The following is a 26149-nucleotide window of genomic DNA, read 5'->3' as shown; positions in this document are numbered from 1 at the left end:
TTGCTACAATTACTCAAATCAGCCTTCTTCTTAAAAAAGAGATAAAAAAAATTGTCAAATTGAATCAATTTCACTTATTAAATATATTGATTCAGGTTTTTGAATAATTATATATCTGGGTAAATTAAAAAAAAAATTTTAAGAGATATATCAATTCCTATTACTTTGAGAAATCTTTGATGATAAATTATTTACACTTGAATGAATGAGTAATAATTATTGATAATGATTTGTAATATATGTACATAGATATAGGCATATAGAATACTAAAGAAAGTAAAAGCAGATGTTAATAAAATTCGATTGATCATTTATCAAAATTTTTTCTTAAAATTTGGTGATTTTATATTAGAACAAAATAAAAAAAGTACCAAAAATACTTCTTTTAGCAATTTTGTTGCTTTTATTTCAATAGAGTTTAATAATTAATTATTAAAGTGACGATACATTATTATAATTAAAGTTTTAATGTGATATTAGATTTGCAGATAACTCATGTTTTTCGATCACAACTAGAAGATAATGATAAAATAATAAATTAAATTGCCTGTAAATGAAAAAGTTAAAATTACAAAAGCTCTGAATTAATTATATATTTGAATTTCATTACTTCTATTATAAATCATTTTTACTGTATGATCATATATTTATAAATGAATAAATTTAAAATATTATTTCATTAATCATATTTTCAATAACTTATTTAAGTTTTTTATAAAATCATAGTAAATTACATTATTTCTATTTTGAATCAATTAAATAATATATTATACATATAAATAAATAAATTTAATAGGTAAATAGAAATACTTATGACCAGTACAAATAAAAATCTTTTATTTTTATATAACGATTGGAGTTTCTACATTGTAATAAAAATTATGTCGTTACGGCATTTTTCATTATCTTTATAATGAATTGAAATTTATTCAGATAATGCAGAAAAAATTTTAACTTAATTGATACATATCAATAAAAAATCAAATTCTCATAAATTGTAATCGATCTAAATATTTTCCAATAAAATTAATTTTTCTATTTATTTTAAGATTCAATGTAATAAATTTGTTGAGGTGTCTTAGCAACTTTTGGTTTAGATTTAAAGATAGTACCGATTTCCGTAAGAATGTATTTTGTTGCTTTGAGGACTAAAAAATGAATACCAAATTGCAAAATAAGAGCACCAAAACCTTTATATAACCCGAGAGTTCCTTCTGATGAAATAATTGTTCGATAACAATCATAAGCTCCACTGTACCCTGTCAAAAGAGGCATAACACTCCGTCCGTTATCTAAATTATCAATTATTGTTCGTGTTCCTTGAAGATGTAATCGGTGAACGACAGTTTCAAGAGGATAAAATACTACATCTGCTGCACACATTGAAATAAGAGCTGAATGAAGTTCAATATCTTGAATTGTCGCTTCCGACACCACGTCTCTACTGTATGCTCCCTATAAATTAGTTACAATGATAAAGTAAATCAAGTTTTCGATAAAAAAAATTATACATTAATGTAAATTTACTGAGTTACCGTTCTTTCTTGAGCATGGCGATCTCTTAACCACATTATTCTGCTCACTACACCTCTAACTATGAGAGAAAATAAATATTTTGCTACTCCGTAAGCTACATGAGGAGCTAGAAGAGCATAAATTGGAATAAGCCTTCCTTTAGATCCAACTTCTAGGAGTCTTATAGCTCCATCACGAAATACGTCAAGTATTCCAGGTTTTTCTGATGCAATTTCTGACTGAACTGTTTCTACTAATGATGCTGAGTAAAAAGGAGCAACAATTCCAATAGAGACACTATAGAAAAAATTAATTTTCATTTTTCATTAATAACTGGAGTATAAAAAATCCAGTATTTATTATAAATTAATTTACCATTTAAGAAGTAAATGTTGTCCGAACGCTTTTATTGAACTTTCACTATTAATTTCTCTACAATAAAAAAATTTATATTGATAAAAAATGCAATAATTGTCAAACAGTAACTTTAATATAAAAAATTAATTACTTTGGCCAGGGTGTAACTTTTGACAAAAAATCTTCAACAGCTAATGTTAAACCTCGTATTAATAAAACTGATCCTATTCCTTTCCAGAGAGTACTTAGTCCTTGTGTTTGATGTAATCTTACTATTACTGGAATCAATGTTATTGGAACTAAATGATAAGTTGTTGATCGGGGATTCACTTGACATTGTCTTCTTAAAACAATAAATGGATGGATTAACAAATTTTCTGTTATCAGACTAGCTAATCCACATCCTATCCCCACGGACTTTTTTATTGCAATATCTGTCAACAATTGAGAGTAATAGAGTATGTTATTAAATTCTTAGAGATTTCTATGACTTAATTTTTTTTTTTGAATAACTTAAATAATGTGTCATTGAAAATAAATAAAAATATTAAAATCTTAAAATGACCTTACTGTTATCGGGCTCATTTTCCGGAGGTATCATTGATATTGATGAAATATCCAATGGTCTAATCATATCACGATCATAATATTTTTCCGGATTTTCATCATATCTTCTCGAATCTATCGGTCTTCCCCGATAGACCCGTTCGTAACCTGACATTCCTGCCATGCTTATTATTTTATTACTTAAGATAATAACTTTCGAAAAGGATCAATTAATATAAAATTATACATTTGATTAATTTGTTGCTATTTTCTAGTTTTTAATTTTCTATTCATATTTATAAATTAAAAAATATTGGTTTTTTTTACACCAAAATACTTTCTAGTAATTTCTAACCTTGTTTTGCATGAAATTAATAAATTTATTGTAGCTATTACCAAATATGTATATATATTTATATATATCCAAGTTTTAAATAATATAATGTTTATATCAAACAAGTTAATTAAACTTTATATTTATGATTTCATTACATAAATTAGTTTCAACTAACATTTTTATTTTTATTCGTTTCACAACATTAAAAACATAGTTGACTTCCTAGCGTTAAAAGCCAGAACTAAATCAATAACAGTGCGAATTTTTAAGTAATTTAAATTGCAACAATTACATCATTACATTTAAATAATCTTTATTTATTATTTATTTTAAAATAAGTATAGTTAAAATTTCTACAATTTTTTGTGTCAATTAATATTGGATTGAAATATATAGAATTCTGATAATATCATCAATTGCTACTGAAGATCATCAGGAAGCTCAATATAATCTGTGTCTTCCCATTTCTCTTCATTAGGAGTAATTACATCTGGTAAATTTTTATTTAAAGGTAAGCCATCCATTCCCAAACTAAAATATTTAATTAAATCGTCTGCTACAAGGTTACCATCAGGACGAGCATTCTGGGGACCTAATTCTACATCAATGAAATTTCTTTGTAATGAACCATCTTTAGGAAATCTAAAACTACTGGGTAAGCAATGATGTTGAAGACAAAAGTAATCTTCTCCATTTTCTCGATGACACCATGTTCCATCAGGAAAATACGGATCTATTCCTAAATCATTCAATTCAATTCTCGGTGTATAGTAGGAAGCAATATCAACTCTTTTACAAAAAATAGCACAACCCATCCATGGTCTTTCCATTTCATGCGGTGCTTGAAGTCCTAAACCACTCTTGTCTAATTCTGGAATTTTTTCACTGAATTCTTGACATTTCATAGTTGCATATTCTTCAGCAGTAATACGTTTTTTACAAAGCTTATCGTCCTGACATAAAATTACATTATAATAAGACCCTTTACAGTCTTTTATATCTTCAAGGTTACTCTTGCAAACTCTTTTCCTAGATTTAAATCCTTTAGATTTTTTAATACATCCACTAGAACAAGAAGATTCTGTCCATTTACTCCAACCTATTTGATTATTATATGGAGGACGTTTATTAGGTTTTAAAAAGTGCAGAGCAGGAAGACATTCACCGCCACGACATTCTTTTCCTTCTTCACAAATGGTACCATCTAAAGCAGGTCCAGCAAAGTAATAGCCGCTACGATGAGGACTATGACATTGAAGAGATTGGCACGCATTGGTAAGAGTTACAACCTGAGCATCTCTGTCACGTAATAATAATTCACATTGTTTTTTTGCAGTCCATTCTCTTCCGGGTAATGTCAAAAATTTCTCATGATTCAAACTTTTATCAGATCTTGGTTGAGGTTTATCTAATAGACATGGTTTTGTTTTTGGAAGATTAATAGCTATTTCTCGGCTACAAGAAGACCAAATAGTTTCTCCAGATGTTCCTCGACTAGGAGACATAATAAATCCATCTCGAGTACATGAATTTCCTTTAGAATCATGATGCATTCCTAAGCTGGAAATTATATTATTATTAAACTTGGCATTAATCAAGCAAGTATCAAAAGTTAACAAAAATAAGTCTTTATTTACTTATGACCAATTTCATGAGCTGCTATATAAACTGACGTAAATCCAGCAGAGGGATACGGTTTCCCTAAATGGTTAGTAACTCCAAGTTCAGCAATGACACAAGAATATTGATGTAGACATACTCCAGAAACGGTAGCTAAACCCATTGTTACTCCATCTTTTCTACCATTTTCATAGGCATAGAAATCTAGACCTGATATATAAAGTCCCATATCCCAGTGATTAGGATTCTCGTCATCATGGGGATTAATTGAAGCAGTATAATTACAAAATGAGTTTAAAAGTTTTAGCCTTTCACCACTGTAATGAGGAAGATCAATTGGTTGATGTTTCATTATGTCTAGCCGCACTAAAGCTATGTTGATTCTTATTCCAAGACTACGATGATAAAATAAAGCTTGAATAGAATTTATATATGCCAATAACATGTCTCGAATTTTTTCATCATTATTTTTGAAGAATGGTGAAAAAATTTTATATCCAGGCTCATCAAAAAAAATAGCTAATTCAATAATTATTTCGTCTACATTTCTTTTTTTTTGTCTTCTTGAAAGATTATTTGGTAAATTATTTTCATAGTAAATGTCTTTATCATTTAACTGTTTAACTTTTAAATGATTCAGAAATGAATTAAGTTGTTGATCGTTTGATAGTTTTCTAGAAATATATGACCTTTTAACTAAATGAGGAATATTGTTATCAAATTTGAGATTTTCAATAATCACTTCTTCTTCATACAATGGATTGATTTCTAAAACTGTATCATTGATTACAATTAATCCTTGCACTCCTTTATTACAAAAACTTAAAGCACCAATACTCAAATTATCCTCATGGAGATAATGACAAGATGGAATTTCACCAATATCTTTTATTTCTTCAATAAAATCTGGTCTAGGATGATGATAAATTTTAAAACTTGGTGATAATAATTTATTATTTCTTTTCAACTTAAGTTCAATATTCTGTCCGAATGCTATCAGTGTTATTGGATTCTAAAATAATGTAAATATTTTATTATTAAAAAAGATTATAAATTTGAATTATTTATATGACATAGTAAATAAATTACCTCTATTACGTTATTGAAGTCTACTTGAAGATATATGACATTGGAATCTTCTTCTGCTAATGAAAAATTGAAAATTAGCAACACAGTGAGTATAAATGTACATACTGTAACCATGATGAAAAAGTATCTAATTGTTCATAATAATGAATTCTGCATTTTATAAGAATGCAAGTGTATATGGAGTGCAGTTTTTAGATTATTGTCATAGGAACGACATAATGACAAAATTTATGCTGGTGCCAGTACATTCTAAAAATGTTCATGACCTTTTATCAAAAATGAATAAATCAATTAATATAATTTATTTGTTAGTACAGGTTTGTTTGGTATCTTTAAAGAAAGCATTTTAGTTTTTTTTTTCGACAAATCGTGAAAATATATTAGTATCGTGAAGAGTTCATTTTACGAAGAAATGTAACGCACACGAACTATTTTAGGAGTGCGTTGACTAATAATCGCAATAAGATCAAGAGGAAGGGATTTAGAAAGAGGTTGGTAGAAAAATATATAATAAAAAAAACAAACATATCAAATAACTTAAAGTATCCATTATATTAAGTGTACAAATAATTTTTAATACATGTAACTCGTTTGATGAGAGAGTTTAAAATAAAATTAGCAAACATTCTATTTCACATACATACATTAACACTCATTACACATTGCTTAATGACTATCTTAAAATTTTTTAAAGGAAAATAATTATAATTATTATTCATATACAAGTCATCACATGAAATTATAGTAAATTCTTTCTTATACAGTATCACGAACATTCTTTTTCACAAATAACAAAATCGGGTACTGTTGAATTGCATAATGACCGAGCATTAGATGAATTATCGCTTTTAACTATAAATATTCAGTCAATAAACCATTTTGTTTTACGTGTTTTCCACGCATTCATAGCTTTTTCAATGTACTACAACGTACACCCTTTTAATAGTATCAATAAAAATGATTGAACTAATTGATTTAACATATTATCATTCAGCAATCTCACTACTGTGATTCGTCATGATGGGTTCAGTTAGGTAAAGTATCATACAAAATGTCTTTGACACTTTGTGATAATTTATCCGGGAATTTAATGTCAAATGATACAACTAAATCTCCTTTTCGTGATGGTTCTTTGGGAAGTGGTAAACCTTGGCCTTGGATTCTCTTCACCATGTTGGGTTTGATGATTTCTCCGGTAAGATTGAGTGTTATTTTCTCACCAAAAAGTGTCGGAACATCGATTATTGTTCCACAAAGTGCTTGTTTTAGGCTAAGCTTATGCGAGTATTTAATATCACTTCCGTCTCTCCTGAATAATGGATGTGGTTTATCTCTGATGATGAAGACAATGTCGGCAGGTACTTTGCCCCGTCCTTGGTCACCTTCTTTTTGGAATGTGATCTTAGTTCCTGCTTTCCAGCCTGGTTTGACATTAATTGTAAGCACTTTGTCTTCTTTTTTGGTAGTTCCATCTGGTTGAATTACTCGCCGTGAAATCTTCATTTTCTTAGTACAACCTCTGGCTATATCTTCAAGACTAACGAAGAGATCATGTTCTATCGGTGGATCTTGAGCATGTTCTTTTTGGCCTGAACCACGAGGACCTGCACCAGCGAAATTGAACGAATGTGATCTGAATGCTCCTCCTGGACCTTGTCGGGCAGGACCAATTCCCAAATCAAATGGATCTTCCATATTTATATCTTCATTGCTGAATGTAAATGTTCTGTTGCCACCTGGTCCACCAAATTCGAAGAAAGTCGCGAATGGTGATGATGAGCCGAAGAACTGAGCGAATGTTGCCCGTGGATCACCATGGAAAGTATAAGTTTCAGCTCCTCCACCACCACCAGACGGTACACCACCTTTCAATCCTTCTTCTCCGAATTTATCATATACTTCTCGTTTTTTAGCATCTGACAGAACTTCATACGCTTCAGCAATCTCTTTAAACTTTTCTTCTGCTCCAGCGCTCTTGTTTTTATCAGGATGGTATTTAAGAGCAAGTTTTCTGTACGCCTTTTTTATTTCATCATCATTTGCACCTTTGTTGATGCCTAAGATCTTGTAATAATCTTTACCCATTTTGAGTTATTCTGAAAATGAACAAAAATTATACTAGTAATTTTTGTTTAGTTTTTCTTTTATTTTTAATTTTATAGAACTTTGTTTTGACCGTCAGTTATGCTTTATAAGTAAAAGTGATTTCAATGTAAATTAAATATAAACTATTGTTCATATATATTTGGCAACAATATGCGACATTGGAATAATTTAAGGAAGTTATCACTGTGACATTGAATTGTTAAATTAGTATTTCCCAAGACGTCATGAATTTTATTACTCTATATAGTTTAACGATTAAACCCACTATAATTAAACGAATAATGATAAAACGAATTTTTTTACATTTCAATAATGATACAATTTTTAGGTCATCAATATCTCGAAGCACCCACGGTTCTATTGGTTATTTTGGGAATGATGATGCCACAATGTGAAATTAAAATATTTGTTTATTGAAACAACAAATGAATATTTATCTATATACAAATTTATTGAAACAACTAGTTTTTGTATATCGAAAAATATTTTTATTTAAATACTGATATTAAAGTTGAATTTAATGACTCCCATTTTGAGATCACTTTTTCTTGCATATGAACTAAAATTTAACGATTGATTTTTTTATATTTTACTATAGAATATTATTTTTGATATTTACCTTTGTCAATAGATGTTAATCAATTCTCTGATATTGATATTATTATCAGTACAGATGAATAACAAACTAGAAATTAAAATTTAATGAAAAGTTTAATAGTAAAACTTTGTATAAAGTCTTTCACGTCTCACTATGAACTGGAAATTTAGCGCAATTGCGCAGATTCATATATATCAACGGCACGTCTCGTGTCTTCTGGAACTTTCGAGAATCAGAGTTAAGTATAGGTTATTTCAGCTTCCGTGGCGTTTTAATGTAGTAAGTCTAGTGACCCTAGGCATAACAAATTATTTTTTCACATTCATTTCTAAAAAAAGATAAATAGATGCATCTTATTATTATTTGGAGAGAGATAAAATTTTTATAACGGGACTCAGAAGACAGTTTATACAGAAAATCTGGAATATATCGAGAGTATAGTAGAGCCATCTGGATTTATCCGCGGGAATTTGAATTTTAGTAAATTGTTAGTGTTAATTAATAATTTTTTTTCTTGAACATGATAAAAATTTTATGATAAAATTTATAATTTTTATAATATTGATCGATTATTTATAAATCTCTCATATGTAAATAATTTAAAAAAAGTTGTTTAGTATAAAAAAATATATTTCATGGTTTAACCCACTACATTTAGGAACGCTCTGCGTTCACCAATCGCCGTTGACTTCGACACACCCTTTAAGTGTTCGTTTTTTTTTTCGAATGCAAACGAAACAGTCAACAATTGAACAAAATTTAGCGATTAGTAAGATTTATTTATCTTTTAAACATTACAGTTAATTTTATATTACTGTAAATAAAAAATATCCTGTGAGAATTTAGTTACTTTATCACTATGGTGAGTCATTTTACATTTAACAGATAATTATAATAATAATTATTCATAAAAATTATCATTTTTATTAAAAATTTGTTTAAAAGTTTATAAAAATTATTATCTGTATCAATCTGGGTTCATTCAACTATTTTTTCCCATCTAAAATGTTGAAATTTGATACCTAACCATAACAACTCAAGTGTCAAGATGGTGCATTGTGTTCTACATTTTTGTACAAACCTTAATCAAGATCTTATCAATGAAACTTCATATAATTTGACTACTACAAATGATTTAGTATGTATTTCAGACTTAAATATCTGATAAAATTCATTTTTTCAGAGTGAACAACAGATGGACTGCGCCCTAGATTTAATGAGGCGATTGCCACCTCAAAAGATTGAGAAAAATCTCAGTGACCTCATTGATCTTGTTCCTTCGCTATGTGAAGATCTTCTGTCTTCAGTTGATCAACCTTTAAAAATAGCTAAAGATAAAGAATCTGGTCGGGATTACTTACTATGTGATTATAACAGAGATGGAGATTCGTACAGGTAACTTACAAAATGAATTCAATTGATTGATTTAGCAAATTATGATTATCTCAACAATATCACTAATTTAGATCACCTTGGAGTAATACGTATGACCCACCTTTAGAAGATGGTTCAATGCCATCAGAAAGATTGAGAAAACTTGAAATAGATGCCAATCATGCATTTGATCAATACAGAGAATTATACTTTGAAGGTGGAGTATCTTCAGTATATCTTTGGGATTTAGATCATGGTTTTGCTGGTGTTATTTTAATCAAAAAAGTGGGAGATGGATCGAAAAAAATTAAAGGTTGTTGGGATTCTATACACGTTGTTGAAGTCCAAGAAAAGCTAAGTGGTAGAAACGCACATTATAAACTTACATCAACAGCCATGTTGTGGTTACAAACGAATAAAGATGGTTCTGGAACTATGAATCTTGGTGGAAGTCTTACAAGACAAGTAAATTTAAATGAGATATTTTTTATTGTTCGTAATTAGTATAAAAGTTAATATTAAATGTAATACATTTTCTAGGTAGAACAGGATCAACCAATTAGTGAAACTTCACCGCACATTGCTAACATCGGTCGTATGGTAGAAGATATGGAAAATAAAATTCGTAATACGTTGAATGAAATATATTTTGGTAAAACAAAGGATATTGTAAATGGTTTGAGGTCTGTGCAATCGTTGGCGGATCAAAGGCAGCAAGCTGCCTTGAGACAAGACTTAGCAGCAGCGTTACAGAGGCGAAATGCCAATAATTGATATAAAAATGAAGAATGCTTTGATTATCATTGTGATTAGACAAAAAAAAATGATTAAAAATTCAAATGAGAGAATGATTCAGACAGATCGAAAAGTACTATTGAAATGCGTGGACTCGAACAATTGATACCTATTCAGTTACAACACTTTGTTATTATCTAGATTTAATGAATGCCGGGAATTTATTATGGGGCTACTAAAGAGGACATTTATGTTATTGTTTGTTTAAAAAAATATTATCGTAACTACTCAGTCCCTAGTGGTATTCAGTATGTTACGTTACAAAGCAACCACAGTGTATTTGTATAAATAAAATCATTTTGTTATAAAGTCCTACGATATAGTATATTATATTTTGCTCTTTTCTTTTGCTTTCGTTAATAACTAAATTATTAAATAATTCAAATATTTTAAATAACTTTTTTTTATATTTTTACAGATTTAAAATTTATAAATAAATATAAATATACTTTTATGATAATCCTCTTGGGGAGCTCCTTTAAAATACCTTTGTGCCTTGGTTTTTCCATATTGTTTTCATACCCATTTACAAACCGAATTTTCATATGATTTAATTTTAATTGAAAAAAAAAACTTATGAACAATTCATATTTTTTTTTGCTAATTTAACATAAATGTTTTTAAAACATTTTTTATATTCTATTGAAAGTAAAGAAAACTCACGTCTTCGTCGAGTGAAAATTTATATTGTTATTAATTAAAATGTTTTTGTAATGTAGATAAAATATATATAAATTAACGCTACTTATTAATAATGTATTATTATCAATTAACAAAAACTATTGATATAGGGAAATTTAAACACAAAACTTACCTGAAATAATAACTTTTTATCAGTAACAAACATCGTAATGTATGTAAATAGTTTGTGTGAAGTTAATATTGTTTGAAATTGATATCAAAAGATTATCAAAAATCTTCATCACTTATTTAAGGTCAAGAAAATCATTTCTATATTTTATTCATTCAAACAAATAATACAAATAGGTATTCCAGTTAATTCTTATTGAGAATTAATTGTAATATTAGGACATGATTTAATGTAGAAATAAAAGTAATTGTTATGTAATTAAATTTCGACTAAAAAATATTATTGGTCGTCGAAATATCGATTTTTTTTTTATTTCCATGACTTGTTCAATCTTGAAACTTGTGCAATATTTTTTAAATTAAAAAAAAAATTTAACTTTCGTTACATGATTGTTAAGTCTTCTTTCAAAGAAATAATAATAATCATGTCATCTATGCATCGTTATCAATTATCAGGCATGGTAAAGGTTCTTGTACACTCTCATACATTTTGAGCATAAAAAATATCGTATTAACGTTCAATCTATGTTCAAATTTATGTTAATAACCATTATACCATAAAATCTGAACATCTACATATGTTCTTACGGCACAAAAGTTGAAGTTAACACTTAGAAAGAAAAAGTTGCAAAAAGTAATTCGATAAATATTTTCAAAAGATTGCATTCTCTTTAGGTAATCATATGTAAATAATTCTTACATAAAATTGGCATTTAATTAAAAATTTTAATTGTCATTATCGCACTAACTTTCATACGTGTTGCACTCTGCTTCATCCCATTTATTATACTTTAATAACAAAGCACATTCAAATAAAAAATGTACCTGGTCCAACATAGCACACGTGTAATATAGATGCTGATTTATGAATTTTGTTTTATTTTTAATTGTTAGGTAATTTTTTTTTTTTTTTTTAGCTTAGATTACAATAGCTGGATTACGGTTTTTTAAAACCATATTGCATATACTAAAGTTTCGGAGGAAGATAAATATCATTATCTTCCAATGAAAATTTAAGTAATATTTATGGATTATTAACATATATTTATTTTGTCTGGCTTTGTATTGTTTCATTATTTTTTTTTTTAATAACTAAATTCTTTTTTTCAAATATTTCGGGCTGTAAACCTTGGAACAATTTTTTATACAAATAAAAAAAAAGTCGTTAAAGGACCGTCAATGATACGAATTCTTTTTTTTTTTTTTTAATAATAAATTGGATTTTGTTTGAGATAATTAATGAATGAATTATTACATTTCATTTCAGAAGAAAGATCATTAGACATAAACCCAGTCTTTTAAATTTATCTACCTCTTTGGGTACAGGTAGCATTATTATGTACTTACTCCACATAAGAAAAGGCAAGTTAATAACTATTTTAGTTATTCAGTTTATAATATGTATTCAAGCGATTGTGGAAAACAAATTTTCTTTTAATAACAAATTGTATTACTATTAAAAATTGACACATTTTCAAATTTTTATTGTGTCATTATTCCGTGAGATATTATCCTCAACATCCATTCATGATAATTATGAAAGAATTTATATGTAAAAATATCCTTCTAAACTAGTATATATTTTGAAAAGACTGCCACAGAATAAAAGTTTGGTTTTTAATTGGATTTTATAGGCCTAAGGACTTATAAAGACCTAATAAAAAATTTCAACTGCTGCATTATTTTATTAATATTCTTTTTTATTGTTATTAAATTATTGAATTTAATATACTTATTAGTTATTAATTTTTTTTTTCAAATATTAACTACGTTTCCAGCAATTTCAACATGTTTTTTTTATTTCGTTGAAAATTGAAAAGCTGAAAATAATATATTAGTACTGTGCAGCATATAAAAATTATGATTAATTACCGTAATTAATGTTAGAATTAGAATACTACTAGCTTGAAATTTGGGAATTAGAAAGACTTATTTCTTTTTTTTGTTTTTATTATCTTTTTTAGTTTTCTAATATTTTTTAATTATTTAAATTATTGTATCATTGACAATATATCGCGTTCAATATTTTTTATTATGAGATCGGATAAATCTCTTAAGTTATCTCTTTTTTTTGCATGAAAAATTGTTCCTCACAGCAGTCTGTATATTTTATTATCAATTCTGATCGGCGATAAGTGTCTCATGCATTTAAATATAAGTTTAAATGTTCAAATTACAAAATTACCACGGTATTGAGTTATATTATCTGTTATATGTATTCGAAATCGGCAATGTTTCAAAATAAAAAAAAAAATAAAGGAAGTGTCAAGGCTTTTCTAATTTTATTTTTCAATCAACCCTCGGAAAAGTTTTTTTCGCCTTATCTTTTTATATAACAAACAACATATGTGTGTATTTCTTTGTATCTCTCCCCTTTAGATCACGCGTAAATAATTTACGATGATCTAGTGTACTTCACTTACACTGCTTAAAAAACTTTAGCATGATCTTTTCGAATAATAAATAGTATACCCAATTAGCGTATAATCTTTTTTTTTTTTTGGTAAATTAAGATTTTACTTTGATAAAAAGTTATTTTTTAGTCTTCTCATAGCTGAGATGTTGGATGAATGTATTGGCTTTTACCAATGTTAAGATGTCGATTGGCTAAATGGGTGGTAAGGTTGTGTCTTGTTGGAACTGAACACAATTATTTGTCGAGGGCAGTGTTGGCTTTTATAGCAATAACCACTTCTTCGTTGCAGGCTTTAAGAACAGTGCACTAGAAATCAATACATAAATCAATTGATTATTCATTCGAATAAATATTTAATTTAAAAATTACATATCCAATGAATAATAAAACATTACTCACGAGTAATTCTTTTCCTGAATCAAATTCAGAACGTAGTTGAATTCCTAGATCCCCATCTGGGATCTTGAGATCCTCGCGAAGATCTCCATTATCAGCCATTAACGTCAAATAACCGTCATCGGAAATGTCTGTTAACTAAGAAAATTTTAAATGATTGTTAATATAAGAAATGTTCCAATGAAAAAACGAATCGTAAAATTGATGTTTCAACTCGTTGACAATTTATTACCTGATAATCTTCACGTTTTACGTGTGGTACATCCATATTATGAGTAGAGGGACAAATATCTTCATATTTTTTGGAGGTAAATATATCGATTCCAACAAGGTGGACCTTAGCGTGACCATGCTTTCCAGTTTTGGAAGTAGACATTTCAACAATCTTGCAAGGTCGGCCCTTTAACATGACGAATCCATTTTTACGCAATGCTGAACATTGCATAGGAAATGTCACTGATGCACCGGAGTCACCGGTCTCAAAGTGAGTATCCTCGATATCTCCCATAATTTGGATTTATGGTCTGAAAAAAAAAAAATTAAAAATTCAATAAATAATTAATAATGTAATTTTACAATTTTTTCGCTCTTTCATCAATGAATTCTGTAAAACAGAAGAATAATTTGTACATAATATTAATATTAAATGATTTCAAATAAATTATGAATGATCTACAAATATCAAGTCTCCATGTCAGTGAGACCTGGCGAGATAAAAAAAAATGATTCGTCGGTTCAACGATGTGGAGACTAGAGTAAATAAATAAAGCATCGAGACAATGTTAAAAAGAAAAAGATATTTCACTGTGGTGTGTCGAAAAAATATAAAACCATGTGGTAGCACATTATTGTATAAACTGCAATATAATAAGAACTCGAATTTATTGAATACTAAAGATTGATGATTTGTATTTTTTTTTTCGCGATTTATTTTGCATTACCGTTAGAAATAGTGAAGAGATGGAATTAAGGAAAAGAGAAGAATTAAATGCGTGCACGATTCAAAATGTGGAAATAGATGAACTAACCAAGAACTCGCGACAAAAACTGTGAACTACGAGATAATTCAAGTAGATTTAAAATGAATAAAAAAAAAATTTAAGATAAAAACAGAAATATATTGAAAAGATTTAACAATTATTAGTAAGCAGAAATGCAATTTTAAAGAAAATATTTGCGAAGATGGCGCGAACGAGCATCTAGCCACATTGCCAGCGAGTTCGTTGTCACTAGATTTATTCGATGGTTTATAAGATGTTTTCTAATGTATTTTACCACTTTTTTTGATAGCTTAAACCGTAAGATCAATTCACTATTATATTGTTCGATTTTATAACATTTTTAAGCTATTAACACTAATAAATTTCACAAAAATCAGCAACAGCTCGAGATACTTACATGTGATCAAAATGGATACTCTAACCAGAAGATCTCACAGCGCTTGCGTAGCCGGGTGATCGAAAAAGGGGTCCTCTACACTGGAATCACGGATTTCGTCTCTACCTTTCCTACTGAACATTGAAAGTTTGTGATCTAAAAGGTGACAATGATGATTTGCTAAAAAACACGTGGAAAGCTGCCGGTTATTGAACATCAATTTATTATTGATATTGACAATCATACACTTTTGGTACACTATTCAATACAAACTGTATTATGTCAATGACAAAATTAACATTTAGACATTCATAAATCATCCCTGGTAATAATTATTTAATATTTTGGTTACCCTATTTTTAGTTATTTAGAAATAACAACATTTGGTAATAATTATTCTCATGTTTTTTATTCGCAGTTTCAAAATTGTAATAATTATTCAGTGACGTACTTATTCAAGATTAATTGGAGCGAAATCTAAATAGTACTGTAAGTTGAAAAAATAAATTTAAACATTCATTTGTTATATATAATAATTATTTCATTGTTACAGACATTGTGGACATCTTGGCAAAATTTTTAAGTTATAATGTCCAGTGAAATAAACGGTATTAGTCATGAATTACAACCATCGAGTTTCAAATTCTATGATTTTCCTCTTCAAGTAGGAGAACTGAACTTTCAATGCGAGATAATAAAGATGCAGGATAGTTTATATGTTTGGATTGGAGATGAAAGTGAAAAAAAGATGAATAATTTTTCTGTGGCGTTTAAATCAAATTATGAATCTCTACCAATAGCAACTAAAATAATGGGATCAATAGAAGATTCTGCATCTTCTAATTTAGCTAAAAGGCTTACTAAAAAATGCAACATGCCTGTTTATGTTAGTTTTAATGTTATTGCTCCGAACTTTACATTACTTGGTATTGAAAAAAGTTTGAGTATAGAATTGAAAAATCGTCCTCATATTTTACAATCTTAATCGAATGAGTTGACGTTAAATTGTATAAATAATCCATCTAATATAACGTTTTATAAGATATTTTTAATATTACCTTATAATTTGTATTTTATAACGAAAAATAAATTAATATATTATTTTTATAAACAATAAGTCATCATTTTGTTCTAACGAAACAGTTTTATTTATCAATATGGTTATAATTATTTTAAAATTATTTGTCGAGGGCAGTGTTGGTTTTTATAGCAATGACAACTTCTTCACCACAGGCCTTCAAAACAGTGCACTAAAAATCAATGCATAAATCAATTGATTATTTTTTTTTAATGAATTAATATAACAGCTGATTACAAATTTAATGGTATTCAATAACTGAACATTACTTACAAGTAATTCTTTTCCTAAATCAAAGTCAGTGCGTAGTTGATTTCCTACATCACCTTCAGGGATCTTTAGATCCTCACGAAGATCACCATTATCAGCCATTAAAGTCAAATAACCATCATCGGAAATGTCTGTTAACTAAACAATTTCAGATGGTTATCAATATTAAAAACATTTAAAAGATATATGTATATATTTGACGTTGTTCCAACTTGTAAATTACCTGATAATCTTCACGCTTTACGTGCGGTACATCCATATTATGAGTGGAAGGACAAATATCGTCATATTTTTTGGAGGTAAATATATCGATTCCAACAAGGTGGACCTTAGCGTGACCATGTTTTCCAGTTTTAGAAGTAGACATGTCGACAATCTTGCAAGGTCGACCCTTCAACATGACAAACCCATTTTTACGCAATGCTGAACATTGCATAGAAACTGTTGTTGAAGCACCGGAGTCACCGGTCTCAAAGTGAGAATCCTCGATGTCTGCCATAATTCGGATTTATGATCTGTAATAAATTAAAAATATAATGAATAAATTAATCATATAGTCAAACATAGTGATTATTTTGATGCAACAAATGTTCATTATTAAAAACTAGCAAAGTAGCAAAATAATATTCTTTCATTTATTTCCGTTGTACTTTGTATTATTTTATAATATCAGTTTCAACGATGCACCAGATATTTTTTTTATTCCATCTTGTATACGAAACATAAAAGTTATGATCGTTAGTAAATTAATAATTTAAAAAATTGATTTCTTGTTCCTATTTTGAAGAAATTCCCGCACATCAAGCTTGCCTTGAATATGGCTGGTGATGTAATCCAGTCAACTTCACTCTAATCTGTTTTTTTTGACAGTATTAGTTGGCGTGATGATCGCTAATGACGAAAAATTCCACGAATACGGAGCCATTTTGATAAACTCTCATTTTCAACTTATGCGAACTCGAAAATCGTGTTTATTTATATTTGTTTATCTATTATTCTTAGAATATTATCAATTCATCAGATAGTTAAATTAGAAACATACACAAACTTATACTGTAAATAGTATATTCAACAATACTCCGAAATTGACTTTCATTAAGATGCTCCTTTTAGTTTAGTTGAAAATCCAGAAGCATGTTCTGATTCTTGTTGAAATAGTGACATTCCCACGTGTTTTTTATGCACGGCTAACCTTTTTAGACGGCTATATTATATTAGTTTGAAAGTAATAATTTATTAGTAATAATAAATGATTGTTCAAACATGAGTAACAAAAATATGGAGAAATTATCAAAGAGTTTGCAGGCTGTTTGTGATAAAATTCCTTCATTTCATAAATTCAAAGATATATTTATCAAATATCTCCCGGAGGAGGTATGAATACCCTCAATACTTGTATATATTAAATAAAAGTATTGTTGCCAATTGAATAATGAATAAATGTTTAAAAATTTCTTTTCAGGGTTCAGATGAAGATTCTTACAAAAATGCAGTAGAAAATTTTTGCAATCATGTGCTATTAAATCCTAAATATACTCAGCACGTGGCAGAATGCTTTCCTCAATTTTTAATTTATTTATTAACAATAACAATACCAACGAGATCAGATGTATTTGATACAGCACAATCCAATGTATCAATTCATAGATTGAATTGTGTCATTCTAGGACAACTGATATCTGTACATCCAGATGTATTGGAGTAAGCAATGCGAGATTATATGCTTGGTTTTAATATAAATTTATTTACATATTTATATATGTTTTTAATACTTTTTAGATTTACTCTACGTTATTTTGATACACATTCAGCTCCTTTCGAATCTCCTGAAAAAACAGTTCCAATAAAAATGCCCAAGAAATACCAGGTAATTTTTGATATTCAACCTGTGACTGATTATGATATAGTTTTATCAACATATAATATTCTTCAAACTGCTCCAAATCATTTCAAACACAAATGGAATTGGTCTCTGTTTTATCATTTCTTAAATAATGAAAATAATGAATTACAATGGTATGCATTAAAGTGTGTGGCCATCATTTTAAATATGTCAGAATTTGCAATGGTGAGTGTAGCTAAAGCACTTATTCCTAATTTTGAAAATTTTTTAACGATTAAACAGAGGTCTCATATTGATACACTAATAACCGTTGATGAAAACAGTATTGATGAATTACAAAAAATAGTTGAACACTGTAATTGTTTAGTATCAGTAGCAGGTGTATTATTACCTGTAGTAGGTGAAAGAATTCAAGAAAATCCACCTTTAATTCAAGTGCCGTCCATGAAATCTAACTTACGAAATTTAGCATTAGCAGTTGTGTCAAGAAAATGCGTTTGTCTTCAAGGACCAGTAGGTTGTGGAAAAACTTCTTTAATTGAATACTTAGCAAATATAACAGGTCGAGGACCTTCAGACTTTATAAAAGTACAGTTGGGTGATCAAACAGATTCGAAGATGTTGTTGGGTACCTATAGATGTACTGATATTCCGGGAGAATTTATTTGGCAACCCGGAGTAGTAACTGAAGCGGTAGTATCAGGAAAATGGTTACTCTTAGAAGACATTGATAGCGCAGCTCTTGATGTTGCCAGTGTTTTAAGTAATCTTATGGAAACAGGAAGTCTATCAGTACCAGGATATCGTGATACAATTTATGCTCAAACGGGTTTTCAACTTTTTGTTACTCAACGATTAGTTTCTTCAGCATCTGGATTTTATCGTCAATCTACAAGCGTTTCTAATTTATTAGAAAAACATTGGCTGTGTGTGAATATGGATCCTTTAACCAAAGAAGAATTAATTATTGTAGTGAAGGAACTTTTTCCGTCGCTTTCAACTATAACAGCAAGAATAATTGATGTCTTTTTAATGTTCTCTATGGGTAGTCACGAAAATGATTATAATGAAAAATTATCAATTGCAAGTGGAAGATTGATTTCGACTCGTGATTTAATAAAATGGTGTAGCCGAGTTATTGTAGATTATGATGTGTCTTCACCTGAATCTGCTTTAAAAGTGTTTCAAAATGCAATAGATATTTTTTGTTGTTCAGTTCCTGATCAAAAAAAACGATTAGATTTTGCTCTATCTATTGCACCAATTTTAGGAATAGTAAAAACAAAGGCTGAATATTTTTTTAATATTTATAAACCACAAGTTTCGATTTCTACGGATCTATTTGTTGCTGGACGAGCAAAACTTCAACGCAAAGTAACTCAATTCCTCGAGTTTGATCATTCAAAAGTGAATTTTTCATTTACCAGGCCTAGTGCAAATCTTTTAGAAAGAATCACTTGTTGCGTGAATCAAAAAGAACCTGTTTTATTAGTTGGAGAAACTGGAACAGGAAAGACTAGTGTTATACAATTTCTAGCAAAAAGCGCAGGTCATAAATTAATAGTAATAAATATGAATCAACAAAGTGAATCAGTTGATCTATTGGGAGGCTATAAGCCTGTGAATATTAAAATTCTTATTAAACCGATCCGAGAAGAGTTTGAATTACTTTTTCGTTCTTATTATGCGGTTGAGCCTAATAAAAAATTTCTTGAGCATGTTGCGACTTCTTATAAATACGAAAGATGGAAAACTTTAGTTAGATTAATGCTTCACAGTACTAATGCAGCTTTGAAACGCCTAGAAGGGCAGAATAAAGAAATCACAGTGGGAAACAAGAGAAAAAGTAGCAATAGTAGTAATAATTATGAAGAAAATAATGAAACATTATTGAGATGGAAAAGTCTTTCAACAAAATTAGAGAAATTAAAAGGTCAAGTGAAGACTGAATTTTCTTTAGCCTTTGCATTTGTTGAAGGTAGTTTGATAAAAGCTTTGCAAAAAGGATATTGGATTTTGCTCGATGAAATCAATTTAGCGTCATCAGAAACACTAGAGTGTTTATCAGGACTATTAGAAGGATCATCAGGCTCTCTTTCACTTCTTGAAAGAGGTGATAAAGAATCTATCAAAAGACATAAAGATTTTACTATTTTTGCTTGTATGAATCCAGCTACAGATATTGGCAAAAAAGAACTTCCTGTTGGTTTAAGAAATAGATTTACAGAATTTTTTGTTGATGAATTAACTGAATCAAAAGATCTTCATTTTCTTGTTAATTCATATTTAGAGAATTTAAATCTTCCTTCTACAAAAATCGATGCAATTGTTAAATTTTATTTAAAAGTTCGTAAAGAAGCTGTTAATTCATTAAGTGATGGAACAGGTCATAAACCACATTTCAGTTTAAGAACATTGTGTCGAGCATTAAGCATTGCAGCTTCAAATCCATGTGGAAATATTACGCGATCGTTGTATGAAGCTTTTTGTCTAAGTTTTCTAACTCAATTAGATCATCAATCTTATCCAATTGTACAACAGATGATTACACGGGTAATATTAGACTCAAATAACGTGAAAACCGTTCTCAATGCTCCTATCACCAAACCTACATGTTCTTTTGATACTGATTATATTAATTTTGAAGGATATTGGGTTATAAAAGGTACTCTGCAACCAGAAATTCCAAATAATTATATTCTGACAAGTTCCGTTCGTCGAAATCTAAAAGATCTTGTGAGGGTTGTTTCAATAGGTAAAATGCCTGTTTTACTACAAGGAGATACATCTGTGGGGAAGACAAGTTTAATTACTTATCTAGCAAAAGCTTCCGGGCACGTCTGTGTGAGGATTAACAATCACGAACATACAGATCTTCAAGAATACGTCGGTAATTATGTAGTTAGTGAAACTGGAAAATTGGTATTTAAAGAAGGTGTTCTAGTTGAAGCAATGCGCAAAGGATATTGGATTATTTTAGATGAATTAAATTTAGCACCAAGTGATGTATTGGAAGCTTTAAATCGAGTTCTTGATGATAATAGAGAGCTGTTCATACCTGAAACCCAACAGACTATCAAAGCTCATACCAATTTCATGCTTTTTGCAACACAAAATCCTCCAGGAATTTACGGAGGACGAAAAGTTTTATCTAGAGCATTTAGAAATCGATTTGTTGAACTTCATTTCAATGAAATACCTGCTAATGAATTACAGACTATTTTACATGAACGATGTACCATGCCGCAATCTTATTGTAAACAAATAATAAATGTGATGACGGAACTTCAGATTAGAAGAAAAAGCACAGCAACATTTATGGGAAAGCAAGGATTTATCACGTTAAGAGATTTGTTCCGGTGGGGTGAAAGATATAGAATAGCTCCAAATGTTGAATCTCTATATGATTGGAGTCAGCATCTTGCTGATGAAGGATATTTAGTTTTAGCAGCTAAAGTAAGACGACCTGAAGAAGCTGAAGAAATACGAGAAGTGATAAAAAAACATTTAAAGCGAGATGTTGATCCAGAAAACTTATTTTCGCTTCATAAAAATACTTCTTCCGTCACCAGACCTATTTTAGAGAAACTTTTGGAAAAAAATATTCCTGGATTCGAAAATATTGTTTGGACATATCATATGAGAAGGATGGCAGTATTGGTGATTAAATCTTGTGAATTTAAAGAACCAGTTTTGTTAGTAGGAGAGACTGGAGGTGGAAAGACAACAGTTTGTCAACTAGTTGCAGCAATAAGAAATAAAAAGCTCTTTGTAGTTAATTGTCATATGCATACTGAGTCCTCCGATTTTCTCGGTAACTTGAGACCAATAAGAGACCATTCAAAAAATGATAAAAAATTGTTCGAGTGGATTGATGGCCCATTAATTGAAGCAATGAAGAATGGAGATATTTTTCTAGCTGATGAAATATCCCTTGCAGATGACAGCGTATTAGAAAGAATGAATTCTCTTTTGGAAACTGAAAGAAGTTTATTGTTAGCTGAGAAAAATACAGATTCTTTTGATTCTAAAGAATCAGATTGCGTGATCACTGCTCATGCGGATTTTTGTTTTATTGGCACAATGAATCCTGGTGGTGATTATGGAAAAAAAGAATTATCTCCGGCTTTGAGAAATAGATTTACTGAAATTTGGTGTGAAGGTTGTGTTTCTAATGATGATCTTCAACAAATTATTCAGCATAATTTATTGAATTCATTAAAGAATCAAGCGGATATTATTTCAAATGGAATTATTCACTTCCTAGACTGTTTAAAAGCTTCGGAAATTGGTAAAAAAATTACTGTAAGCATCAGAGATGTTTTGACGTGGATAGATTTTATTAATACATGTCAAAATAATAGAAATAATTCGAAATTGTCTTTGGAAACAATATTTGTCGAAGGGGTTCGTCTTACTTATCTTGATAGTCTTGGCTCTGGAATTACAAGCACTGAAAACAGAGATAAATTAAAATTATTCGAAGAAAGCATGTTGAAGTCATTGGAACCTTATCTTAGGAAGTTGAGAAGCTCTGATAAAATAATATGCGACGAAGATACGACAAATTGTAAAGAACAGTTCGGCATTGAACCTTTTTCTATAGATATAGGTTTGAAAGGAAAATGCAAAGACGTGAATTTTGTATTTAATGCTCCTACAACTCGATTGAATGCGTTGAAAATTTTACGTGCTTTGCAGTTAAAAAAACCTGTTCTTCTCGAAGGAAGTCCTGGAGTTGGAAAAACGAGTCTAGTATCTGTTATCGCAAAATCAAGTGGACATGATTTGCTGAGAATAAATTTGAGTGATCAGACTGATGTTTCTGATCTGTTTGGGGCGGATCTACCGGTTGAAGGTGGTAAAGGAGGTCAATTTGCATGGAAAGATGGTCCTTTTTTACGAGCATTGAAAGCTGGTGACTGGATTTTATTGGACGAATTAAATCTAGCATCTCAATCAGTCCTTGAAGGATTGAATGCGTGTTTGGATCATCGAGGAGAAATTTATATTCCAGAGTTGGGTCGCTCATTCAATGTGAAACCTGACACGAAATTATTTGCATGTCAAAATCCATTAAATCAAGGTGGTGCAAGACGAGGATTACCTAAAAGTTTTTTAAATAGATTCACTCAAGTTTTCATTGATGCTTTATCTAATGATGATTTAAAAATCATTACATTACAACAATTTCCTGAATTAGGTGAGCAAATAATTGATAAAATTGTGAAATTTAATGCTGTGATAGCATCGGAAGCTGGTGTTTCTTGGGCTTATAATGGAACTCCATGGGAAATGAATTTACGAGACATTACACGATGGTGTGAATTAATTTGTAGAGCATCAGAAGAACCAAACGCAGCTGCCGAGGCTGTAAAATTAATTTATGCTGATCGAATGCGAACTGCAGATGATAAAATGAAAGTAGGTTTTTTTCTACTATTTTTAATTAACTTTTTGTTCGAGCTTTTCTCAATAACTTTATTAAAAATTAAAATTTTTTCAGGTTATGCAACTATTTTATAATATATTCAAGCAACCAATAATGAGAGATAAACAGCCATTTATTTATATTAATGAGGAAAATGTATATTTTGATGATATTGTTTTGCCACGCACAACAGACTCATTTATATCAGATCAAAATTTGCTGGTATTAAGAGATCAAATTCCTGTTTTAAAAAGCCTTGCGGAGTGTGTTCAAATGAAGTGGATGCCAATTGTGGTAATTATACTCTTCAATTATATTAACTATTTTTCTATCTCTATAATAACTAGATTATAATAATATAGACTTTCTTAAGAATTTGTGAACAAAAACTTGTTTCTATTTAGGTAGGTTCATCGGGAACTGGAAAGAGCAGTGTTGTTCGAGTTTTAGCGCAATTAGCAGGACAAAAGCTACGTTCAATTGTTGTCAATTCTGCAATGGACACTACGGAAATCCTTGGAGGTTTTGAACAAGTAAGTCAATATTATTTTTTTTTCATTTTACACTTTACTTTTATCTGTGTACATTTTATTTGCGTTGCATAAATACAAGTTACTGCAATTTTCGAGATACTAAAGGATACCGTTTATTTTAACACTAATAATTACATGAGAAGCTTCATTATATTTAGTTAGTTACAAACTTTATATATAATTAGAGGTATATTGTGCAAATGATATGTGCTTTTCATTTCTCTTACAAATATTTTAAAGACATCATACTATGTGTTTTAAAGTCTACATTACGTAAATGACTTAACGTATAAATAATAGCCTCTATGGAGTGGACGGTTAAATTTATGAGGCTTATGACTAATCAAAACATAAATAAAATGAAAAGAGAAAACTTTGACTTTAACGTATAAGTTTTTATTTTATTTTATTTATTCCACTCTGATTATTTTAATTCATATGTACATTAAATCTTTTCACAATTCATATACATTCATTCAAATCAACGGATTATATACATGAAATTAAATTCACTTTTCCTCTGAATTAGGCACATTAGATTCCATTTTTAATTTATTCATTATAGTAGTAAAATTATGTGAATCATTTTAATTATCTTCTATTTCGTCTTCATTGATAAGCTAGTTATTTTGTTTTGACTTTCGTATTTGATCAAATCATGTCTTATGTCTTATCGTGACATGATAATTTATTTATTAATTTATTAATGACAGGTCAATGACATAAACTTTGAAATTCTCCTTTTTCCCTGGCTTTGCAGCTAGTAAACAGGGTTGGAGATGAATCTCTAATTGAGAAAAATAATTGAGACAAGCAATTTATTTTAAATTGACTTGTTCAGTTCTATATTGAAAAAGAATGAATTTAATTAAAGTGTTATACAGAAATTATAATACCTCAATTTAATGGAGATAGTACAAGTTGAATATTCAGGAGCAATAACCAAATGAGAGAAGTCAGATATTTCCAGAACTTAACACTTAACTCGCGATTACAAGTTAAAAAAAAATTTTTTTTATATGTAGTTAGACTTCACAAATAAGTTTTTGAATAATATTTCTATTCGGTTTGATGACGACTTCACAACTGGCTATTGCTTTCATCCCATGAGTTTCACAATTGTTCTAGAAGATCATTGACATCAAGAGTAGGAAAAGTCAAAACCAATTGGACTTTTCATATTCTTGATTTATCTATAGTTTTACTGTTTTAACCAATACTTTTGGGCCATATTATCCCTTCCATATTAATTTGATATATCACATTAGAGCATAGTTGACGTACGCACTAAGTTTCATCATGTACACCAACGTCACCACTTTTCTAATTGCTTCTACCGGAATATTTCGAAACTCGTCAATTTTCTATCTAAATTGTACTTTCTGTTGAATTTCTTAATATAGAATACGTGATACAACATTCCAAACAGAGAATGTAATAAAATTGAAATTAATGAAGCTATGAACTATTGATTATAACCATAAATATTACAATAAAAGAATAAGGTCAATATTTCAATTGTTGCTCATGAATCTATTCTCACTCAGTGAATCTTATTTTTTAATTAAAAAATATTTAGTAAAAACATCCATCTATTACATAATTATTTGATTAATAAAGAAATATAATTATTTTTAATAAAAAAAAAATTACTGTAA

The 26149-nt window shown here is 29.1% G+C and overlaps 7 protein-coding genes across 13 annotated transcripts in view; 2 read left to right on the top strand and 5 right to left on the bottom strand.

Annotated features, from left to right (window-relative positions):
* Window positions 1-976: 976 nt before the first annotated feature.
* LOC118066819 (solute carrier family 25 member 46-like) lies at window positions 977-2847 on the bottom strand. The gene is made up of 5 exons (XM_035083160.1): window positions 2443-2847; window positions 2024-2306; window positions 1891-1947; window positions 1536-1812; window positions 977-1455 (listed from the first exon to the last, which is right to left on the bottom strand). Exons 1-5 carry the CDS (start codon window positions 2600-2602, stop codon window positions 1045-1047), a joined length of 1188 nt encoding a protein of 395 aa, XP_034939051.1. The 5' UTR covers window positions 2603-2847; the 3' UTR covers window positions 977-1044.
* A 281-nt stretch (window positions 2848-3128) lies between these two features.
* On the bottom strand, window positions 3129-6255 carry LOC118066817 (A disintegrin and metalloproteinase with thrombospondin motifs adt-2-like). The gene is made up of 3 exons (XM_035083155.1): window positions 5465-6255; window positions 4393-5387; window positions 3129-4315 (listed from the first exon to the last, which is right to left on the bottom strand). The coding sequence occupies exons 1-3, from the start codon at window positions 5576-5578 to the stop codon at window positions 3175-3177; spliced, it is 2250 nt and encodes a 749-aa protein (XP_034939046.1). The 5' UTR covers window positions 5579-6255; the 3' UTR covers window positions 3129-3174.
* A 70-nt stretch (window positions 6256-6325) lies between these two features.
* Window positions 6326-8397, bottom strand: LOC118066820 (dnaJ protein homolog 1). Its single transcript, XM_035083161.1, has 2 exons — window positions 8190-8397; window positions 6326-7560 (listed from the first exon to the last, which is right to left on the bottom strand). The coding sequence occupies exon 2, from the start codon at window positions 7547-7549 to the stop codon at window positions 6491-6493; it is 1059 nt and encodes a 352-aa protein (XP_034939052.1). The 5' UTR covers window positions 7550-7560; window positions 8190-8397; the 3' UTR covers window positions 6326-6490.
* Window positions 8398-8812: 415 nt separating this feature from the next.
* On the top strand, window positions 8813-10655 carry cpb (F-actin-capping protein subunit beta). The gene is made up of 4 exons (XM_035083138.1): window positions 8813-9030; window positions 9352-9563; window positions 9635-10007; window positions 10083-10655. The coding sequence occupies exons 1-4, from the start codon at window positions 9028-9030 to the stop codon at window positions 10314-10316; spliced, it is 822 nt and encodes a 273-aa protein (XP_034939029.1). The 5' UTR covers window positions 8813-9027; the 3' UTR covers window positions 10317-10655.
* Window positions 10656-12016: 1361 nt separating this feature from the next.
* Window positions 12017-15479, bottom strand: LOC118066808 (eukaryotic translation initiation factor 5A). Of its 3 annotated transcripts, none has more exons than XM_035083139.1 (4): window positions 15358-15479; window positions 14192-14483; window positions 13963-14097; window positions 12017-13869 (listed from the first exon to the last, which is right to left on the bottom strand). In XM_035083139.1, the coding sequence occupies exons 2-4, from the start codon at window positions 14465-14467 to the stop codon at window positions 13798-13800; spliced, it is 483 nt and encodes a 160-aa protein (XP_034939030.1). In that variant the 5' UTR covers window positions 14468-14483; window positions 15358-15479; the 3' UTR covers window positions 12017-13797. The 3 variants fall into 3 exon arrangements, with proteins under 3 accessions (XP_034939030.1, XP_034939032.1, XP_034939031.1); XM_035083141.1 differs by lacking the exon at window positions 15358-15479 and adding an exon at window positions 15235-15255; XM_035083140.1 differs by lacking the exon at window positions 15358-15479 and adding an exon at window positions 14901-14921.
* Window positions 15480-16460: 981 nt separating this feature from the next.
* On the bottom strand, window positions 16461-25561 carry LOC118066810 (eukaryotic translation initiation factor 5A-like). 5 transcript variants are annotated; one of them, XM_035083145.1, is made up of 4 exons: window positions 25388-25561; window positions 16908-17199; window positions 16688-16822; window positions 16461-16586 (listed from the first exon to the last, which is right to left on the bottom strand). In XM_035083145.1, exons 2-4 carry the CDS (start codon window positions 17181-17183, stop codon window positions 16515-16517), a joined length of 483 nt encoding a protein of 160 aa, XP_034939036.1. In that variant the 5' UTR covers window positions 17184-17199; window positions 25388-25561; the 3' UTR covers window positions 16461-16514. The 5 variants fall into 5 exon arrangements, with proteins under 5 accessions (XP_034939036.1, XP_034939037.1, XP_034939033.1 ...); XM_035083146.1 differs by lacking the exon at window positions 25388-25561 and adding an exon at window positions 17727-17796; XM_035083142.1 differs by lacking the exon at window positions 25388-25561 and adding an exon at window positions 17495-17625.
* Window positions 17585-26149, top strand: part of LOC118066805 (midasin) — a 50222-nt gene continuing 41657 nt past the window's right edge. The window contains exons 1-5 of the mRNA XM_035083136.1: window positions 17585-18058; window positions 18147-18385; window positions 18464-23951; window positions 24034-24252; window positions 24363-24491. Of these exons, the coding sequence (XP_034939027.1) occupies window positions 17948-18058; window positions 18147-18385; window positions 18464-23951; window positions 24034-24252; window positions 24363-24491 (6186 nt within the window). The 5' untranslated portion in view covers window positions 17585-17947. The remainder of the gene's footprint in view (window positions 18059-18146; window positions 18386-18463; window positions 23952-24033; window positions 24253-24362; window positions 24492-26149) is intronic.

Source organism: Chelonus insularis, unplaced genomic scaffold (genome assembly GCF_013357705.1).
Source record: "Chelonus insularis isolate UGA/USDA-ARS -01 unplaced genomic scaffold, ASM1335770v1 contig_355_pilon, whole genome shotgun sequence".
Classification (NCBI taxonomy): Eukaryota; Metazoa; Arthropoda; class Insecta; order Hymenoptera; family Braconidae; genus Chelonus; species Chelonus insularis.
This window is presented reverse-complemented; position numbering and strand designations above follow the sequence as displayed.

Coding starts and splice junctions, on each gene's coding strand:
- cpb (XM_035083138.1), top strand. Junction 9,564..9,634: donor AGAGATGGAGATTCGTACAG/GTAACTTACAAA, acceptor TCACTAATTTAG/ATCACCTTGGAGTAATACGT. Junction 10,008..10,082: donor GTGGAAGTCTTACAAGACAA/GTAAATTTAAAT, acceptor TACATTTTCTAG/GTAGAACAGGATCAACCAAT.
- LOC118066808 (XM_035083139.1), bottom strand. CDS start 14,467: ATGGGAGATATCGAGGATACTCACTTTGAGACCGGTGACTCCGGTGCA. Junction 14,098..14,191: donor TAAAACGTGAAGATTATCAG/GTAATAAATTGT, acceptor AAATTTTCTTAG/TTAACAGACATTTCCGATGA. Junction 13,870..13,962: donor ATTCAGGAAAAGAATTACTC/GTGAGTAATGTT, acceptor ATTGATTTCTAG/TGCACTGTTCTTAAAGCCTG.
- LOC118066810 (XM_035083145.1), bottom strand. CDS start 17,183: ATGGCAGACATCGAGGATTCTCACTTTGAGACCGGTGACTCCGGTGCT. Junction 16,823..16,907: donor TAAAGCGTGAAGATTATCAG/GTAATTTACAAG, acceptor GAAATTGTTTAG/TTAACAGACATTTCCGATGA. Junction 16,587..16,687: donor ATTTAGGAAAAGAATTACTT/GTAAGTAATGTT, acceptor ATTGATTTTTAG/TGCACTGTTTTGAAGGCCTG.
- LOC118066817 (XM_035083155.1), bottom strand. CDS start 5,578: ATGGTTACAGTATGTACATTTATACTCACTGTGTTGCTAATTTTCAAT. Junction 5,388..5,464: donor ACTTCAATAACGTAATAGAG/GTAATTTATTTA, acceptor ACATTATTTTAG/AATCCAATAACACTGATAGC. Junction 4,316..4,392: donor GCTCATGAAATTGGTCATAA/GTAAATAAAGAC, acceptor TATAATTTCCAG/CTTAGGAATGCATCATGATT.
- LOC118066820 (XM_035083161.1), bottom strand. CDS start 7,549: ATGGGTAAAGATTATTACAAGATCTTAGGCATCAACAAAGGTGCAAAT.
- LOC118066819 (XM_035083160.1), bottom strand. CDS start 2,602: ATGGCAGGAATGTCAGGTTACGAACGGGTCTATCGGGGAAGACCGATA. Junction 1,948..2,023: donor AAAGTTACACCCTGGCCAAA/GTAATTAATTTT, acceptor TTTTTATTGTAG/AGAAATTAATAGTGAAAGTT. Junction 1,456..1,535: donor GCCATGCTCAAGAAAGAACG/GTAACTCAGTAA, acceptor ACTAATTTATAG/GGAGCATACAGTAGAGACGT.